The sequence below is a fragment of the Schistocerca piceifrons genome, chromosome 11 (assembly GCF_021461385.2).
Source record: "Schistocerca piceifrons isolate TAMUIC-IGC-003096 chromosome 11, iqSchPice1.1, whole genome shotgun sequence".
Classification (NCBI taxonomy): domain Eukaryota; kingdom Metazoa; phylum Arthropoda; class Insecta; order Orthoptera; family Acrididae; genus Schistocerca; species Schistocerca piceifrons.
The window spans coordinates 26,923,628-26,945,569 of NC_060148.1; the positions used below are offsets into that span (position 1 = coordinate 26,923,628).

At 42.5% G+C, this 21,942-nt stretch overlaps 1 protein-coding gene across 1 annotated transcript in view; it reads right to left on the reverse strand.

The window, feature by feature from the left end:
* LOC124720256 (pre-mRNA 3' end processing protein WDR33) overlaps positions 1-21,942 on the reverse strand; it is a 174,941-nt gene that overhangs the window by 91,180 nt on the left and 61,819 nt on the right. The window contains exon 5 of the mRNA XM_047245573.1: positions 8,993-9,090. Within this exon, the coding sequence (XP_047101529.1) occupies positions 8,993-9,090 (98 nt within the window). The remainder of the gene's footprint in view (positions 1-8,992; positions 9,091-21,942) is intronic.

The following is a 21,942-nucleotide window of genomic DNA, read 5'->3' on the forward strand; positions in this document are numbered from 1 at the left end:
ATGACAGTTTTAACCCTGACAAAAATGGGGATCAGGCACTGATAACAATTAACTCTCACAACAACAATACTGTCACCCTGTCATCCAGAATTTGTGAAACAACAGTCTTCTCGGAGGGGTCATGGTAGCAAATCTCTCTGCAACTGTATGGTATTTCTTTCAATTTCATTATTAATATCATTGCTTTTCAATGACTTACTGATACCTTCAGCTGCCGGTGTCTCTTCATTTCACTATTACAATCTTCCTAGTATCAAGTATGTTAAAACATCAACCTTATGTATAAGAGCTTTGCAACAACTGCTCGAAAGTAATGTACTCCTAAAATAGTAAAAACCTTTCTGACAATATTATGAGAAGGAAAGTTGTTACTCACCATGTAGCAGAGATGCAGAGTCACAGATAGGCACAACAGAAAGACTTTAACCCTTAAAGCTTTTGGCCAATGGCCTTCGTCAACACATGCGCACACTCACACAAATGCAACTTACACACACGACTGCAGTCTCAGGCAACTGAAACTACACTGAATGCCCAGTTCACACCCACTAATTTCACCATCCAGTCACATCTTCCGTCCCCCTTCTTCACACTTATCCATCCTCAGACCTGCTACCCACAGTAATATATATTTTTTATTAGTTATTCTTTACTTTGATCCTTGTGACTTCTCGCCAATTTTAGCAAGTTTTCACGTTTCGCCATTGTTGAATCTCTCAAATTTCATCTTGTTTTCCCCCTTCTGCATCAATTTCATCCTTTTTGTATGTTTTCACACGTATTTGGGTGTATCTTTGAAAAATTTTTTGGATGTCATTCTACATTATTTACGAAATTTTTCGCATTTTTCCACCACCATGGATTCTTGCTCCTTCCACCTGTATCAATAGAGAAAAGTGTCCTTATCCCTACACAAATCCCAGTACCACATACTGTTCCTGCATTGTTGCTTGGCTCACGGAATTCCCCCTAATGGCTTTACCATCAAATTACTCATCTCTGACTGCCATATCTCCTTCCACAATGATCTCCACCTGTTCAAATTCTGCCAATCCTTAGCCCTCACCAACATAGTCCTGCAAAACCATACCAACCAAGCCCAAACCTCCTTGCAGTATCTTTTCTCCATCCTTAAGGTTCTCCTGCTATGCAATCCCAAATTCCTGAAACCCATAACACACAATGAAACTGTTGCCCTGCAGGAACTTGAGCAACACGCACAAGGCCACCTCAAAAAGCTCTCCATCCTGCTCACTTCCTACTCCCGCCTTGGAGTTTCCACTGTCCACCACCTCTACAACAACCCTCCAAACCTCCCCCACACCCCTTCATAGTGCCAAACCCTGTCTCGTAGACCTACTACTCTTACCCCACCCTCTGAAACTCCCTCCCACCACCACACAGAATCCAGAAACTAAACAGACTTGCAATACAGTCATGAACCTTTCCTCCAGAAGCCTTAGCCCCACAGAAATATCAGTCTTTTCCGAAGGGCTCACCTTTAGCCCACTCCCAAATTCAACCATGCAGGACTTGTTAAAGACCTTCTCTCCCTTCTCCCGGTATCTACAGTGGAAACACTTTTTCGCCACCAACCCTAACAATCAGACTCAACCAAAGACTGATAACGAACCTTGCCTAACTCAGTTCACTCCTTCATCGAATCGTGACCCACCCTCACTGCTCCCAAACCACCCCCTGTTAACTTTCCAGAATTTCTTAATCACAAACCTTGCCTCACCATCATTCCCCAAATCCCTCAACATGCAGACTAACCTTACATCCACAGAAAAAACCAGTCCACCACCTAAAAATGGATCCTCACCTTATAACCCTACCTGCAGACAAAGGCTCCACCACTGTTGTTCTGAACCGCAAGGATTACCTGGCGGAAGGACTCTGCCAGCTATCAGATACTCCCACATACAAATCTTGCCACAGTGACCCCATTCCAGTAATCCAGCAGGATCTCCAGTCACTACTCAAATCCTTAGGCCTATCCCAGAACCTCTCCCCGGATTCCATCTCTCTACTCACCCCTACCACTCCCCGCACTCCTACCTTCTACGTGCTTCCTAAAATCCATAAACCTAACTGCCCAGGACCAGGACGCCCCATTGTTGTCGGATACTGTGCCCCACTGAGAGAATCTCTGCTCTTGTAGACCAACACCTTCACCCTATTACCAAGAACCTATCCTCCTACATAAAAGATACCAACCATTTCCTCCACCATATTTCCACAGTTCTACATCTACATCTACATCTACATTGATACTCCGCAAGCCACCCAACGGTGTGTGGCGGAGGGCACTTTACGTGCCACTGTCATTACCTCCCTTTCCTGTTCCAGTCGCGTATGGTTCGCGGGAAGAACGACTGTCTGAAAGCCTCCGTGCGCGCTCTAATCTCTCTAATTTTACATTCGTGATCTCCTCGGGAGGTATAAGTAGGGGGAAGCAATATATTCGATACCTCATCCAGAAACGCACCCTCTCAAAACCTGGACAGCAAGCTACACCGCGATGCAGAGCGCCTCTCTTGCAGAGTCTGCCACTTGAGTTTATTAAACATCTCGGTAACGCTATCACGGTTACCAAATAACCCGGTGACGAAACGCGCCGCTCTTCTTTGGATCTTTTCTATCTCCTCCGTCAACCCGACCTGGTACGGATCCCACACTGATGAGCAATACTCAAGTATAGGTCGAACGAGTGTTTTGTAAGCCACCTCCTTTGTTGATGGACTACATTTTCTAAGCACTCTCCCAATGAATCTCAACCTGGTACCCGCCTTACCAACAATTAATTTTATATGATCATTCCACTTCAAATCGTTCCGTACGCATACTCCCAGATATTTTACAGAAGTAACTGCTACCAGTGTTTGTTCCGCTATCATATAATCATACAATAAAGGATCCTTCTTTCTATGTATTCGCAATACATTACATTTGTCTATGTTAAGGGTCAGTTGCCACTCCCTGCACCAAGTGCCTATCCGCTGCAGATCTTCCTGTATTTCGCTACAATTTTCTAATGCAGCAACTTCTCTGTATACTACAGCATCATCCGCGAAAAGCCGCATGGAACTTCCGACACTATCTACTAAGTCATTTATATATATTGTGAAAAGCAATGGTCCCATAACACTCCCCTGTGGCATGCCAGAGGTTACTTTAACGTCTGTAGACGTCTCTCCATTGATAACAACATGCTGTGTTCTGTTTGCTAAAAACTCTTCAATCCAGCCACACAGCTGGTCTGATATTCCGTAGGCTCTTACTTTGTTTATCAGGCGACAGTGCGGAACTGTATCGAACGCCTTCCGGAAGTCAAGAAAAATAGCATCTACCTGGGAGCCTGTATCTAATATTTTCTGGGTCTCATGAACAAATAAGGCGAGTTGGGTCTCACACGATCGCTGTTTCCGGAATCCATGTTGATTCCTACATAGTAGATCCTGGGTTTCCAGAAATGACATGATACGCGAGCAAAAAACATGTTCTAAAATTCTACAAGAGATCGACGTAAGAGATATAGGTCTATAGTTTTGCGCATCTGCTCGACGACCCTTCTTGAAGACTGGGACTATCTGTGCTCTTTTCCAATCATTTGGAACCCTCCGTTCCTCTAGAGACTTGCGGTACACGGCTGTTAGAAGGGGGGCAAGTTCTTTCGCGTACTCTGTGTAGAATCGAATTGGTATCCCGTCAGGTCCAGTGGACTTTCCTCTATTGAGTGATTCCAGTTGCTTTTCTATTCCTTGGACACTTATTTCGATGTCAGCCATTTTTTCGTTTGTGCGAGGATCTAGAGAAGGAACTGCAGTGCGGTCTTCCTCTGTGAAACAGCTTTGGAAAAAGGTGTTTAGTATTTCAGCTTTACGCGTGTCATCCTCTGTTTCAATGCCATCATCATCCCGTAGTGTCTGGATATGCTGTTTCGAGCCACTTACTGATTTAACGTAAGACCAGAACTTCCTAGGATTTTCTGTCAAGTCGGTACATAGAATTTTACTTTCGAATCCTATGAACGCTTCACGCATAGCCCTCCTTACGCTAACTTTGACATCGTTTAGCTTCTGTTTGTCTGAGAGGTTTTGGCTGCGTTTAAACTTGGAGTGGAGCTCTCTTTGCTTTCGCAGTAGTTTCCTAACTTTGTTGTTGTACCACGGTGGGTTTTTCCCGTCCCTCACAGTTTTACTCGACACGTACCTGTCTAAAACGCATTTTACGATTGCCTTGAACTTTTTCCATAAACACTCAACATTGTCAGTGTCGGAACAGAAATTTTCGTTTTGATCTGTTAGGTAGTCTCAAATCTGCCTTCTGTTACTCTTGCTAAACAGATAAACCTTCCCCTCCCTTTTTTTATATTCCTATTAACTTCCATACTCAGGGATGCTGCAACGGCCTTATGATCACTGATTCCCTGTTCTGTACATACAGAGTCGAAAAGTTCGGGTCTGTTTGTTATCAGTAGGTCCAAGATGTTATCTCCACGAGTCGGTTCTCTGTTTAATTGCTCGAGGTAATTTTCGGATAGTGCACTCAGTATAATGTCACTCGATGCTCTGTCCCTACCACCCGTCCTAAACATCTGAGTGTCCCAGTCTATATCTGGTAAATTGAAATCTCCACCTAAGACTATAACATGCTGAGAAAATTTATGTGAAATGTATTCCAAATTTTCTCTCAGTTGTTCTGCCACTAATGCTGCTGAGTCGGGAGGTCGGTAAAAGGAGCCAATTATTAACCTAGTTCGGTTGTTTAGTGTAACCTCCACCCATAATAATTCACAGGAACTATCCACTTCTACTTCACTACAGGGTAAACTACTGCTAACAGCGACGAACACTCCACCACCGGTTGCATGCAATCTATCCTTTCTAAACACCGTCTGTACCTTTGTAAAAATTTCGGCAGAATTTATCTCTGGCTTAAGCCAGCTTTCTGTACCTATAACGATTTCAGCTTCGGTGCTTTCTATCAGCGCTTGAAGTTCCGGTACTTTACCAACGCAGCTTCGACAGTTGACAATTACAATACCGATTGCTGCTTGGTCCCCGCATGTCCTGACTTTGCCCCACACCCGTTGAGGCTGTTGCCCTTTCTGTACTTGCCCAAGGCCATCTAACCTAAAAAACCGCCCAGCCCACGCCACACAACCCCTGCTACCCGTGTAGCCGCTTGTTGCGTGTAGTGGACTCCTGACCTATCCAGCGGAACCCGAAACCCCACCACCCTATGGCGCAAGTCGAGGAATCTGCAGCCCACACGGTCGCAGAACCGTCTCAGCCTCTGATTCAGACCCTCCACTCGGCTCTGTACCAAAGGTCCGCAGTCAGTCCTGTCGACGATGCTGCAGATGGTGAGCTCTGCTTTCATCCCGCTAGCGAGACTGGCAGTCTTCACCAAATCAGATAGCCGCCGGAAGACAGAGAGGATTTCCTCCGATCCATAGCGACACACATCATTGGTGCCGACATGAGCGACCACCTGCAGATGGGTGCACCCTGTACCCTCCATGGCATCCGGAAGGACCCTTTCCACATCTGGAATGACTCCCCCCGGTATGCACACGGAGTGCACATTGGTTTTCTTCCCCCCTCTTGCTGCCATTTCCCTAAGGGGCCCCATTACGCGCCTGACGTTGGAGCTCCCAACTACCAGTAAGCCCACCCTCTGCAACTGCCCGGATCTTGCAGACTGAGGGGCAACCTCTGGAACAGGACAAGCAGCCATGTCAGGCCGAAGATCAGTATCAGCCTGAGACAGAGCCTGAAACCGGTTCGTCAGACAAACTGGAGAGGCTTTCCGTTCAGCCCTCCGGAATGTCTTTCGCCCCCTGCCACACCTTGAAACGACCTCCCACTCTACCACAGGTGAGGGATCAGCCTCAATGCGGGCAGTATTCCGGGCAACCACAGTCCTAGTCCGATCAGGGGATGCGTGGGACAAGCTGGCCGTCCCCAACAAACCCCCATCCGGACCCCCACAGTGATGCCCATTGGCAACAGCCTCAAGCTGTGTGACCGAAGCCAACACTGCCTGAAGCTGGGAGCGAAGGGATGCCAACTCAGCCTGCATCCGAACACAGCAGTTGCAGTCCCTATCCATGCTAAAAACTGTTTTGCAAAGAACGTCTGAACTAATCTACAGAGAGCGCAAACAAATCGACAAAATTTAAACGGTTATTAAAATACAAGATTGCCTAGTAAATGCAGTAATGCTGCTACTTGCGCACTGCTGACACTGCTCGGCGGCGGAAGGAGACTAAGCGAAATTACACTATTCAGGTACTAAAACACGATGCTACACTCTCAAATACTATAATACGCCCGAAATTTATGAATTAAACAATGCAAGTACCAAAAACACGCAAAGAAATTAAGAATTAAACTATGTAGCAAATGAGTGAGCTAGGAGTATACGACTTGCTGCTGCAGCTGCTTATCCAATGGCGGCAGGGAGCACACTCCTGTCCCTTTACCACATGGTGTCCTGCTCATCACTATTGATGCCACCTCCCTGTAAACTAACATTCCTAATGCCCATGGCCTTACACTATTGAACACTACCTTTCCCACTGCCTAACAGTTTCCAAACGAACAACCTCCTTCCTAGTCACCATGACCAACTATATCCTCAACCACAATTACTTCTCCTTTGAAGTACGAACAAGTCTGGGGTATAGCTATGGGCACCCGCATGGCACCATCCTATGCCAACCTATTCATGGGCCACCTAGAGGAATCCTTTCTAAAAGCCCAGAATCCTAAACACCTTACCTGGTTCACATTCATTGATGACATCTTTGCCATCTGGATCGAAGGTGAGGACACCCTATCCACATTCCTCCAGAACCTCAACTACTTCTCCCCCATTTGCTTCACCTGGTCCTACTTAACCCAACAAGCCACTTTCCTAGATGTTGATCTCCACCTCAAACATGACTACATCAGTACCTCCATCCATATCATACCTACTAACCATCAGCAATACCTCCGCTTTGACTGCTGCTACCCATTCCACACCAAGAAGTCCCTTCTGTACAGCCTAGCCACCCATGGTTGTCACATCTGCAGTAATGAGCAGTCCCTTTCGAAATATACCAAGAGCTTCACTGAAGCCTTCACTGACCATAATTATCCTCTCAACCCCGTACAGAAACAAAGCTCTAGTGTCTTACCTTTCCAGTCTCCCACCACATCACAAAGTCCTACCGTCTAGCCACAGAGGACCAATCCCCTCGTAACTCAATACCACCCAGGACTGGAGCAACTGAATTATATTCTCTGCCAGGGTTTCGATTACCTCTCGTCATGCCCAGAAATTAGAAATATCTTGTCCACTATCCTTTCCACAGTGGTATTCCACCATCCACCGAACCTACACAATATACTCGTCCATCCTTACACAATCCCTGCTCCCAATCCCTTATCTCATGGCTCATGCTCCTGTAATAGACCTAGGTGCAAGACCTGTCCCATCCACCACCTACTCCAGTCTGGTCACTAACACCACCTATCCCATCAAAGGCAGGGCTACCTGTGGAACCAGTCATGTGGTCTACAAGCTAAGCTGCAACCACTGTGCTGTATTCTATGTAGGCATGACCACCAGCAAGCTGTCTGTCCACATGAATGGCCACCGACAAACTGTGGCCAAGAAACAAGTGGACCATCCTGTTGCTGAACACGCTGCCAAAGATGATATCCTTCATTTCAATGACTGCTTCACAGCCTGTGCCATATGGATCCTTCCCACTAACACCAGCTTTTCTCAATTGCCCAGGTGGGAATTTTCCCTGCAATACATCCTACGTTCCCATAACCCTCCTGACCTCGACCTTCGTTAGTCACTGTCCTCACCCATCCAGCCCACTTCCTGCTCCCATTCCAGCACTACACAGCTGTCATTCCACTACCACACCCAGTCTTTTTATTTATTTCTCTCTATTTCTCTCCTTTTCCCCTGCTTCCACCCCCCCCCCCCCCTGCCCTCTGCCTAACCTGCAGCACTTCACTGTCCACCATCCCCACCATACTATCCCTCCCCCTCCCCACCCCAGCCTCCTCCTTACCCCCACCCAGTCGCCACTCCCATCATGCACTGGTGCTGCTGCTCGCAGTGTGGTTTCAGTTGCCTGGGACTGCAGTCGTGTGTGAGAGTTGCATTTGCGTGAGTGTGTATGTGTGTGCGTATGTGTGTATATTGTTGACAAAGGCCAAATCGCTGAAAGCTTTAAGGGTGAAAGTCTTTTTGTTGTGCCTATATGTGACTCAGCATCTCCACTATATGGTGAGTAGCTCAAATGGCTCTGAGCACTGTGGGACTAAACATCTGAGGTCATCAGTCCCCAGGGTGAGTAGCAACTTTCCTTCTCATAATACTAAGACCATTACATGCAGTCACAGGAGCAAGGATGTACGTGGCATAATGTACTACAAAATGATCATCCATAAAGTGTGTAGTAATGTGCCTAGTATATCTAAAGATATGACTTGTTCCTATGTCAAAATCACAAGTGTCACTAATGATCCAAAGTGTCACTAATGATCCAATGTATAATGCTTCTGTTTTGATGCTTGAAACTCGCCTAAGTCTGAAAGTGTACAATTGTACAATAAGTAAAGAGATTGGCAGCTAGAAGCATTGTGAAATCATTCAAGAAATTCATTGCACCTGCAGACCCTATCGTATTGAAAATTATGATAACATTGCACCTCCAGTACCACATGGCAATCCTGTTTCTGTGGTACAACTTACTAACATAATAAATTATCAGCACTGTGGTACTTTCAGCATAGTTCCTTTATTACCCAAGCTTTATCCAATAAACCTCACAGAGAATACCATCCAATGCAACTAGCCATCCTTAGCTTTGCCTGTCCAGTTGAAGCCACTGTCTTCAGGTAATTTGTGAGGGACATTCCAAAAGAAGGCTTAATCAAAGTTGTGGATTGATATTTAATAACAGGCTACATACCTCGGAGTATCCTCTCTTCGTGGCAGCGCATGAAATCCCATATCCTGAGGGTGCCATCGTCAGAGCAAGTCACAAACTTGTGGTCCGTCGGACTGAAGCTAAAGTTCGAGCGGGGGGAACAGACAAAACAAAAAAAGCACGTGATACAAACATATTCTGCCTCATTATGTCAATAGATAAAGGAAGTAAACAGCAAAATGAAAACTGGAGGATACTGTTTCTGTTTGAGACAGCCAGTGCTAGTGCGCGCACATCCAAACACAAACACGCAGGTGCAAGCACGCGAGCACACACACATACACACGCACACACTCACTCTCTCTCATTCTCTCTCTCTCTCTCTCTCTCTCTCTCTCTCTCTCTCTCTCACACACACACACACACACACACACACACACACACACACACACACACACACACACACACATCCCTCCCTCCTGAAATGAGGTGCACATCTTATTAAAAGTCAGTCATTACAGCATGGGAACAAATTATAAAACTTTATTTTAGTTATTGACTTTTGTCCAGCCAACTCATTTGTACAGATCATCAATAAATGTTACAGATCATTGCTATTACAGAACTTTTTTCCCCCCACAAACGGGATGCATTGTACTGATTTTACATGTGGGTGTGTGTCCCATCATAGTTTCTTTTCAAAATAACATGTTAGGCACCTGTACACGTGTCCCCAACAAATGTTTTAGAGATGGGTGATAGAAGTCACCATGTGTATTACTCAAAAATGGAGACACAGTTAATTTCAAATAAAAATACAATGCAGGCTTTCATGGCCAGTACTTATATTCTTCATGAGATTGGTGATTGGTTATATAAGCCTCGATGGTGATGATGATGATGATGATGATGATGATGATGATGTCTCAAACTCCGAGGAGCGTAGGGCACAATGTGAGAGACCCGCACCGCCGACTAGGAAAGGTCCTAACGGAGATGGTTTGCCATTGCCTTCCTCCGACCATAATGGGGATGAATGATTAGATTAGATTAGATTTACTTTCATTCCAATTGATCTGTAGTGAGGGGGTCCTCCAGGATGTAGAACATGTCAGAAAAACAACAATACATGACAAATATTTACAACTCAAACAAATAAGCTAATGTACCATTCCACAGGTCCCAGGTGGCATGGTCGTCATTTTTTAATGAACGCTATATGAAAGAATCATTTTACAAATACTAATGCACTGAATTTAAAATAAAAAAAAAATTTTTTAAATTTATTTATAAGGTAATAAACGTGTAATACAACTACTATTTGCAGAGATTTAATGACTTCAACATCATAACATCAACAAGCAAACATGAAACATTAAATGTTTTTGAACATCATGGGATAAAAGGAGGCAGTACACAAAGTTTCTCATTTTGCCGAACTGGCACAAATTGTGGCTTTCGCAACTCCCAACCATTTCATAACAAATATTTCTTTCCTTTCTCCAATCACAAATGTTTTTTAACCCTTTTGCAGCTACTGGCTTTCAGATATGTCTGGGAGGCGGAAAGTCTAGATGGCTAATGGCATTCATATACGCCCATGTTAGGGAGCAGGTAAACATACACATTAGAACCCTTACTTAATGTTTTCCGCATTTCTGACAACAATGTCATTATCTGGTTTTCTTTGTAATGTAGGAAAGAGCTATAGTTTTCACCTCCTCTTGGCCCTTTCTGTTTACGAGTCTGACATTCGGCCAGTCATCTTTTCGCTTCTGGTGAGACGGCAGCGTTCGCGGATGTAGCCTTTGCCATGTTGGGACACAATTCATCGCACAAGGAAATCACGAGTATTCTAATGCATAATATCGACGAAGACTGTAGAGATAAATTAGATTAGATTAGATTTACTTTCATTTATGATGATGATGATGAAGACAACACAACAGCACCCAGACATCTCGAGACAGGAAAAATACCTGACCCCGCCAGGAATTGAACCCGGGACCCTGTGCGTGGGAAGCGAGAACGCTACCGCAAGACTATGAGCTGCAGACATATATGCTTTAGGCTGTGTTATAAGGTCACCCTCAGAGGTTGTAAGGCACATTGGTAAATTTTCAAACTCAAATTTTTGGACATGGATAAATTAATGGAACCACAGGCTGTTCAGAGTTTCAGTAGTGTTAGGTAATGTTTGACCAAGACAGGGAAAGAATCCAACAGAAAATTAATGTGTAACTTTGAGAGATGAAAAAGGGAAGGCAGCAGAATAAAAAATATATAAAGACAAGGCCCAATAGAAATTATTGGATAGCACACGAGTCACTCAATTCAACTGACGAAAGGAGTAGGAAATATAAAAATGAAGCAGGTGAAAGGGAATATAGACATCTAAAAGTGTGTTACAGAAAGTGCAATTTGGCTCAGTAGGAATGGTTGGATGACAAATGCAAGGCTGTAGAAGCATGCATGACTAGGAGAAAGATAGAGGCCACCAAGAGGAAAATTAAAGAACTCTGGAGAAAGGAGAAGCTGCACTATGAACTCCGACACAACCCAGTACTAAGTAAAGAAAGTAAAGCTGAAGGGTGGAAGGAGTACGTAGAAGGGCTACAAGGAAAATTAACTTACAGATAATATTATAGAAAGGGAAGAAGAAGTAAATGAAGATGAGATGAGAGATATGACACTGTGAGAAGATCTTGATACAGAACTGAGAGGCCTAAGTGGAAATAAGGCCCCTGGACAAGACCACATTCCCCCACAATTACCGATGTCCTTGGGAGAGCAAGATGTGGCAAAACTATTCCACCTAGTGTGCAATATGAGGCAGGGAACATAACCTGAATTAAAGAAGCAAGTGTGAAGACTGCTGAACCAGCAGTTCAATAAGTCATGGTTGCAAACTACTGACACTTTATTTACAGAAGAATGGAAAAAAACTGGTAGTAGCCAGTCTCAGGGAAAATTAGTTTTGGTTATGGAGAAATGTAGGAACATGAGAGACAATACTGACCAATGACTTACCTTCAGAGACAGATTAGAGAGAGTTGAACTTATATTTATAGCAAATAAAACTGTATGGTTCCAGAGACCTTCTCCAGTCTCAAACATCTATGATGTATATATGTAGACCAAAGTGATAAGTGAAAATTTGTACCAAAGCCAGGATTCTAACCCGGGTCTCCTGTTCACTAGGTAGATGTGCTAACCATTATGCCAGCTTGGCACAGAGGGTTTGCACAACTGCACAGATTACCCTAGCACGTCTCCCTCATCAATCCAAATTCCCATTCATGCCTTAGTCCACTTGGCACTCCGCCTAAACTCAGAGGCTCTGCAGCTGTATTGGAATAGCATCTCAATATCAAATGTAGCACTTCATTTGATTAAAGTACTTATGACTGGGTTTTAGGCAGGATCCTCCATTTCATTTGATGCTGAGGTGCTATTCCAATACAACTGGAGAACCTCTGTGATGCTGTTTGAGTTTAGGGGGAATACCAAGTGGTAGGTAAATATGGACTGGGGGTAAGGAATGAAAGAGGAAGCCACCTGGTAGAATTTTGCACAGAGCATAACTTAATCATAGCTAACACTCGGTTTAAGAATCGTGAAAGAAGGTTGCATACGTGGAAGAGGCCTGGAGACACTGGAAGGTTTCAGATAGATTATATAATGATAAGACAGAGATATAGGAACCAGGTTTTAAATTGTAAGACTTTTCCAGGGGCGGATGTGGACTCTGACTACAATCTATTGGTTGGGACCTGGATAAACTGAAACAACCAGAGGTTGAAGAGAGTTTCAGAGGGAGTGTTAGGGAACAATTAACAAGAACAGGGGAAAGATATACAGTAAAAGAAGAATGGGAAGCTTTGAGAGATGAAATAGTGAAGGCAGCAGAGGATCAAGTAGGTAAAAAGATGAGGGCTAGTAGAAATCCTTGGGTAACAGAAGAGACACTGAATTTAACTGAAGAAAGGAGAAAATATAAAAATGCAGTAAATGAAGCAGGCAAAAAGGAATAAAAACCTCTCAAAAATGAGACCAACAGGAAGTGTAAAATGGCTAAGCAGGGATGGCTAGAGGACAAATGTAAGCATGTAGAGGCATGTATCACTAGGGACAAGACAGATACCGCCTATAGGAAAATTAAAGAGACCTTTGGAAAAAAGAGAACTACTTGTATGAATATCAAGACCCTTGTATGAATATCAAGAGCTAAGATGGAAAACCAGTTCTAAGCAAAAAAGAGAAGGCAGAAAGGTGGAAGGGCGATGTACTTCAGGGCAATATTATTGAAATGGAAGAGGACATACATGAAAATGAGGTGGGAGATATGATACTGCATGAAGAATTTGACAGAGCACTGAAAGACCTAAGAAGACCTAAGTTGAAACAAGGCCTCGGTAGTAGACAACCTTCCATTAGAACTGCTGATAGACTTGAGAGAGCCAGCCCTGACAAAACCCTACCATCTGGTGAGCAAAATGTATGAGACAGGTGCAATAGCCTCAGACTCCAAGAAGAATATATTAATTCCAATCCTAAAGAGAGCAAGTATTGACAGGTGTGAAAATTATCCAACTAACAGTTTAATACGTCATGGCTGCAAAATACTAACATGAATTCTTTACAGACGAATGGAAAAAATGGTAGAAGTCATCCTTGGGGGAGATCAATTTGGATTTCATAGAAATGTTGGAACACGTGAGGCAACACTGACCCTACGACTTATCTTAGGAGATACATTAAGGAAAGGCAAACATACATTTCTATCATTTGTAGACTTAGAGAAAGCTTTCGACAATGTTGACTGGATTACTCTCTTTCAAATTCTGAAGGTGGCAGGGGAGCAAAAGGCTATTCACAATTTGTACAGAAACTAGATGGCAATTATAAGAGTCGAGGGGCACGAAATGGAAGCAGTGGTTGAGAAGGGAGTGAGACGAGGTTGTAGCCTATCTCCGATGTTATTCAATCTGTATATGGAGCAAGCAGTAAAGAAAACGAAAGAAAAATTTGGAGTAGGAATTAAAATACATGGAGAAGAAATAAAAACTTTGAGGTTTGCCAACGACACTGTAATTCTGTCAGAGACAGCAAAGGACCTGGAAGAGAAGTTGAATGAAATGGACATTGTCTTGAAAGGAGGATGTAAGATGAACAACAAAAGCAAAGCGATGGTAATGGAATGTAGATGAATTAGATCAGGTGATGCAGAGGGAATTAGATTAGGAAATGAGACACTTATCTTAGCAGATGAGTTTTGTTATTTGGGCAGCAAAATAACTGATGATCGTCAAAGTAGAGAGGACATAAAATGTAGACTGGCAATGGCAAGGAAAGTGTTTCTGAAGAAGAGAAATTTGTTAACATCGATTATAGATTTAAGTGTCAGGAAGTCTTTTTCTGAAAGTATTTGCATGGAAGTGAAACATGGACGATAAATAGTTTAGACAAGAAAATAGAAGCTTTCGAAATGTGGTGCTACAGAAGAATGCTTAAGATTAGATGGGCAGATCACATAACTAATGAGGAGGTACTGAATAGAATTGGGGAGAAGAGGAATTTGTGGCACAACTTGACTAGAAGAAGCGATCGGGAAGGGATCAACAACCTGGTATTGGAGGGAAGTGCGGAGGGTAGAAATTGTATAGGGAGACCAAGGCATGAATAGACTAAACAGATTCAGAAGGATGTAGTTTGCAGTAGTTACTCGGAGATGATGAATCTTGCACAGGATAGAGTAGCATGGAGAGCTGCATCAAACCAGTCTCCCAACCGAAGACCACAACAACAACAACAACAACAACAAAGAGGGCTGAGGCATGAATGGGAATTTGGATTGAGGAGGGAAGCATGCTAGGGTAGTCTGTGCAGCTGTGTAAAGCCATTGAGCCAGTATGGTATGGTGGTTAGTGAATCTGCCTAATGAGCAGGAGATGCGGACTTGGTATAAATTTTCATTTATTACTACAGTCTGCATATTATATAAAATTCAATGTTTGTTCGTTTGTTCATATTTTATGTACTGCTATGCCGTTCATATGATTGGCATAAAACTTTGTGTACTTATTGCTTACACCTGTGGGAAGGTTACAGGTACAGTGCAATTAACTTATGCGGGAGTAAGCACCATGTACCAATCAAATGGGTGGGGGTGGGCTAAAAACAATCCTAGCTCATGACGCGTGAATTCCCACACTGTCACATCCTTCATAACAGAATGAGAGTACTTAGTGACTTTCAACAAACTTTACACATAATTTCACATCTTTATGAAAGTTTTTCTCACTCACAATCCCCACAAAATGATGAAAGGAATGAAGTTCATCGCTAACTACATTTCTGCTGGCCATGCGCTAAAACTGCTGTATCAGGGATGACATTTTAATTCTTTAGTTTTTTACTACTAAATTTATTCATAACAGATTCTGCATACAGTATACGCAAATACCACTGAATGTACCTGCAAAATAATATCATTGTACGACACATACTTCATGAGACATAAAGTCATATACACTGAGATGTGTAGAAAACAGCCGCATCATGCCTGATGTTGCAATTTATTATGTCTTTACTACCGACTCTATTCACAAAAAATTTAACAGACAATATAAAAATTTACCACTAAATGCTCCTGCAAAATTATATCATTCTATGACATATTCTTCAGGAGAAATGACATCATAAACATTGAGCTGCTTGAAAACAAAACTGCAGGGCAAAATTCACTACAGATACAGGTGAAATATATGTACAAATATGTGTGACATATGTTAAATATAGTGAAAATATATGACATGTGCATACTATGGCAAAGTTGCTGGAAAAAACCTCCTAAACTCCTGGAATAATTTCAACCACACTTGGTGCATATAGTACTTAGTATCTGGGAAGACTTGTTGTGGTGGTAAGAACCACCTGCCTGCTATTTTGGTGGGGGATAAACTGGAGGGAAGGAGATGGAGAGAGGTAGGACGAAATGGACATAGATAGTGAGGAGGGACTGGACAGAGAGAGAAGGATGAGGATATGGACAGAGAGATGGGAAGAAGGTGATTAAAAGAGAGGGGGAGGAGGAGATTGAATTCAGGAGGGGGGGGGGGGGGTTGTTAGGAGATGGACTTCAGGTAGGGGAGGATGAACTTAGAGAGGGTAAGAGGAGATGGACTTAGAGGCAGGAAGGAGGTGATGGACAGTAATAGTGGGAGGAGCGGATAATCAGAGGTGTGAGGGGGGGCGGGGGGGGGGGGGGGAAGAGGCAATCAGGTGGACAGAGAGACGGGGGGGGGGGGGGGGATCAGATGCACAAGGAGAGAACAGGAGATGGATAGGGAGGAGGACAGGAAGAGATGTACAGAGTGGGGAAGAGGAGATGGACTGACAGAAACTTGGAATAAACATATACTCAGGCAATTCTGGGTATCCAGCTAAGCTAGTACATTATAATTATAGTTTCTGTAAATTTGGAGAAAGCTTGTTCACTGAATTCGCTCTTTGAAATACTGAAGGTAGCAAGGATAAAATAAATGGAGTGAAAAGGTATCTACACTTTACAGAAACCAGATTTTAGTTAGAACATTTGATGGACATGAAAGGGATAGATAGAGAATGTTGTAGGGCAGGGTTATAGCCTAACCCTGGTGTTATTCAATCTGTACATCAAACAAGCAGTAAAAGAAACCAAGGAGATACTTGGAAAGAGAATTAAAGTTAAGGGAGAAGAAATAAAATCTTTCAAGGTTTGATGATATTATAATTATGTCAGAGACAGCAAAGATTATGATGAGCAGTTAAATGAAATGAGTAGGGGAGGGGCAAAAGAGAAGGAGGAAAGAAAATAATTTTGCCAGTACCATAAAACACAAATATTTATAACTGCAAATGCCAAAAGTTGATACCACCCTTCTTTTAATTAAATATAAAAATACAAGCCTTTGAATTTTTAGCAATATTCACCATTAAAATTGTTCTCTGGCTACTACCATATCAAGTGATTAACCTGATTCTATCTTACGCATTGTCAAGTGTCATAATTGTTGTGTTAATACTAATCTTTATAAGTATAAGTTCTAATTGTTTGAACAGTGGAAGGAAAGAACCCATATATGTGTGAATTGAAATGGATCTTACTTTGGAAATGACCATTTTTTGATGCGTACATATAAGAACACAAACTCATGGCCCAAGTCCTGTTTATTTTATGTCAAACCACATATACACAGCACAAAAACATGTACGTAGTAAACCGCTTGTCCATTGTCATGGAGCTGATTGATTTTGATGTTACAAGAACAAGTTTAAGATTTAAAAACAGTCATGCAGTATTATGCCATGAAACACAGTTCCTGAATAATGCAAACTGTCTGGTTCCTTTTGAAAAATCTCAAATAATGCATCTATTTTTAGTGTCCCTACTGCATCTATGACTCAAACACTCTCCCTCCCTCCCCCCCCCCCCCCCCCCTCTCTCTCTCTCTCTCTCTCTCTCTCTCTCTCTCTCTCTCTCTCTATAGCTTTTCAAATTTGCAAATCTCATGTGTTACTAGGATATTCTTGATAAGCAATTTGATTCATTATCTCAAGTCCAGAGTGATGTTTCTCCTTTATTCCTGATTATAGATTTGTTCTCAACAATGATTCCTTTCTCAAGCATCTGTATGTCACCTTTTTGGTCCACACTTGTATTTGCTCCTAGAAATCTTTTCCCAACAGTATATGACTGCAGTCATCTTTAATAATGAACATTGGACAGAAATGTTTGAAAAAAAAATTGTAGTATGCACGAATTAACATTCTTATATTTACAGGAAAGACTACCAAGACACTGATAAGGCAAGAAATGAAGACATTTTTTAACAAGTTAGAGATACACACACAAACTAATGGCAGTATTTACAAATGCCAACAAAGTTTGATAAAATGTACAAAAAATAAAATTGGACACTGATTAAAAACTTCATCTGCAAGGCTTTTCCTATCAAACTTAGTCCTTATCTTCAGTCAAGATACTATGAGGAAAAGGGAACAGGTATTCAAAGTAGGAATTACAACAGAAACATTGATAACTTTTACTCTTTTTTTTGCAAACAGTTTTGAGTTGCCTTTAACAAACTTATTACATAAGTACTGTTAAAAAAAGAAAGTGATGAATGTGAATGATGAGCAGGATGACACAGCACATGAAGCATGCTATTTGAAACTATAGACAGGGTGAACATTAATAAAACCAACAAACTACAGACAGATTCCTAACTGGAAATGGAAGGAGAAAAGCTCGTATGAACGTGTGTCTGGAAATGCATCACAGCCACAGAGATGGCGCTGACAAATGACAGTTCCTCTGGCCACACGGCATGTGCTGCAGGCTGTGATTGACACAGCATGCTGTAAGTTGCAGAATAGTCTGGTATTCGTGTCGGGGCCGGCCGAAGTGGCCGTGCGGTTAAAGGCGCTGCAGTCTGGAACCGCAAGACCGCTACGGTCGCAGGTTCGAATCCTGCCTCGGGCATGGATGTTTGTGATGTCCTTAGGTTAGTTAGGTCTAAGTAGTTCTAAGTTCTAGGGGACTAATGACCTCAGCAGTTGAGTCCCATAGTGCTCAGAGCCATTATTCGTGTCGGGACCAAGCTGAGATAGTGTTTGTGTACGGCCTAGAAGATGGAAAGTGTGGAGAGCTAGCATGGCTATACTAAAACAAGTACCCTCACAGACACCAAGCATGTTACACAATATCTCAAGCCCTTTTTGGGAGTTTGGATAATCACGGGTCCTTTAAGACAGATGAATATGCAGAGAGGTGGTGGACTGTGCATACAACAGATTTGGAGGATCGGGTTCTGCAGGACATTGAGACGAACCCTAGTCCCAGCTCGAGACAAATGGCCCACCAACATGGTGTAAGCAAAGTACAATTGTGTGTCTCATGCATGACAACCACTACAATCTTTATCACCTACAATCCCATGGAGGTCACTTTGAAGATCTGTTGTGACATGGATGTGATGCAGCTCTGTATTGTGCCTGTGTTCTGGAATGATTTGTTGTCACTGCAGGCACACCGTCCATTTCCAGACACCTGTTCATAGGAACTCTTTTTTTTTTTTTTTTTTTTTTCCTCCATTTCCAGTCAAGAATCCATCCCTGCACTTTGCCACTAAAAAAAAGTTGTGAAATACAGTGTATACAGCAAACAGATTTGTGGGAATGAAATATAGACTTTGGAAATGGCATGCACGCATGCACGTACGCACGCGCACACACACACACACACACACACACACACACACACACACACACACACACACACACACACACCAACCATTGGCAGGTATGCAATGGATTAGAGCAGCAATTCTCTGTGACAAGTAAAATGGCATGACTGTGAAGGACGGAGATGATGTACACTCATGTCAGATAGTGTTATCAGCATATGACAAGAGTTTGAAACAGGACTCATTCTGGATCCCCATTTGACTGGCTGGTCAGATCGTGCAATATCCAGATTTGTTGGGCATTCAGATGTGAGAGTGGTCTGATGCTGGACAGCATGAGAATGTCAGGGCGAGCATACCCGTCGCCTAGGTTCCCAGCTACCATGTCTGACCACCAGGAGGGAGGATCCCCATATTGTGAACCCTTAAACATCTGTGCCGCCCATTGGAGAACGAGTAATGGACTCCGTGCAACATTCTGTGCCATCCCACTTCATTGGTCAGACACTAGTAGCAGCCACAGCCACACTCTTTGCCTTTACAAATGTCTGCTTGTGTCTGTGTATGTGCAGATGGATATGTGTGTGTGTGCGAGTGTATACCCGTCCTTTTTTCCCCCTAAGGTAAGTCTTTCCGCTCCCGGGATTGGAACGACTCCTTACCCTCTCCCTTAAAACCCACATCCTTTCGTCTTTCCCTCTCCTTCCCTCTTTCCTGATGAGGCAACAGTTTGTTGCGAAAGCTTGAATTTCGTGTGTATGTTTGTTTGTGTGTCTATCGACCTGCCAGCACTTTTGTTTGGTAAGTCACATCACCTGTGTTTTTAGATATATTTTTCCCACATGGAATGTTTCCCTCTATTATATTCATATCATATATTTTTTTATGATGTTAAGGTGCTCCATTGACCAGCAAAATCCCCAGATCTGTCCCCGATACAATGTAGGTGACCAGCTCTGGATGCCAACTTTGTACCAGTGTTTGAATCCAGATAATCGAGAACTAATTACACCAGTTGTGGGTCAGCTAGCCTCAGGAGAGAATACAACGGCTTTATGAGACCCTTTCCACTTGAACTGATGCATGCATCCAGAACTGAGGGTATGCAAAGGCATTCTGGTAAGTGGACTCATGGTGCCAAGTTCTTTGTAAATTCAACACAAATTTGTAACCACTGAAATATCACACACCCTATCAAACTGTTAAGTTTCATTTTGTTTCCTCTTCTCCCTCTGGGTGCTTCAATTTTATTTACTTATTTTTTTTTCCTGGCAGTGTAGAAGCACGACACGGAATAATCCTAAAACACAGAGGCCTTTTTATGAGAGTAAAACACGATGAAAGAGGAAGTAGGATTTGTACAAGCATGATAAGCCTGACGAAATCCATCAAAGTTTTTATTGTGTACCAGTTACAATGTTCAACAGATTGGTGATACAGAAATGGATGAAGTGCATGTCAAACATCTTACAAAATGAAGTCTTAAGGAGTTATCAACTTGCAAGTCACAGGATATGGAACTGTACCAGCAAGGCTGGCAGAAATATTTAACAACATGCAGTTGAATCTTGAGTTTCAGGATTTTTGGACGTTCCTCCATAAAGGCAAAGAAGATTCTAAAGAAAAGGGAAAGGCACTCAAAAGTCTAGAACAGCAGAGACACACAATACAGTCCAGTATTTAGCAAGGAACATTGCACAGACAGACACAATTCAAGTTTGACAGTTCTACTAATGATGGTCAATAACCCAGAGATAAGAGCTAAAATCAAATGAAATACTGAGGAAACAAATACAATAGTTGAATTCAAACAAAAGAAAAGGTAGTGAAGTTGGAGAAGGGGGATTTGATGAACGGGATAAGAAAAGACACGAAAATAAAGAGAGAGAAACATTTTGATAATGTGTAAAATGACTGTAGAAAAATATCTCAAGGAAATTAATGAATTTGTTGGTGTGTCCTGCATTTATTCTCAACATTAACAACGAACATATGCAAAACAGACAAGTTGCAGAAAAACTTGCATTTGAAAGCCAGTCCTCGCTTCCGTACAAAAATTATTACCAGTAGTAACAGCTGATGCTATAATTGTGTTACAGAGCAGGAATCAGTACAAATGAAAAATTAATATTCATAACTTTCCAAAACAGTAAGTGAGGGACGTCCAACACCAGACAATGATAGTTTATCTGTTTAATGAAAAAGAGAGCATTTCAACAAAGTTTGTTCATAACAGTCAAGCTGTTACTCGGACACTTTATCTACACTTAATGAAGCTATGTTTCGTATGGTGTGAGATATAGAGCCATGTGGTGATTTCTTGTTTAAAGATGATGGTGTTTCAAATGGCTTGACATGACAAGTGCACCCAACCTCACTCTGTGCAACTTTTAACCCCCCTTCCTAAAATCATGAGAAAAACTTGAGTCTCACCTGATTTTGTTGACACATTCTTATTTCTTTTCAAGCTTTCAATGTTGTACCACCTGGTCTGGTGGTCTAGTGGTAAAGTGCACTCCTGGAAACCGAAAGGTCACTATATCAAATCCTGGATTCACCAACTGAAATTTTCAGTCTGCCTTTAATTTGTCCTTCACCTCTCCGTGGCGTGCAGAGTTGCCAGGAATGACACACGTTTCAGATTCCACATTAAACTATAGGTTCCCTTTCCTTGTTTGGACAAACGAGGTACATTAGGTACATCCAAGTTCGCAAAGTGGTACCCAACTGAAAGAATTACACTTGAACCCAGATTTACAGAAA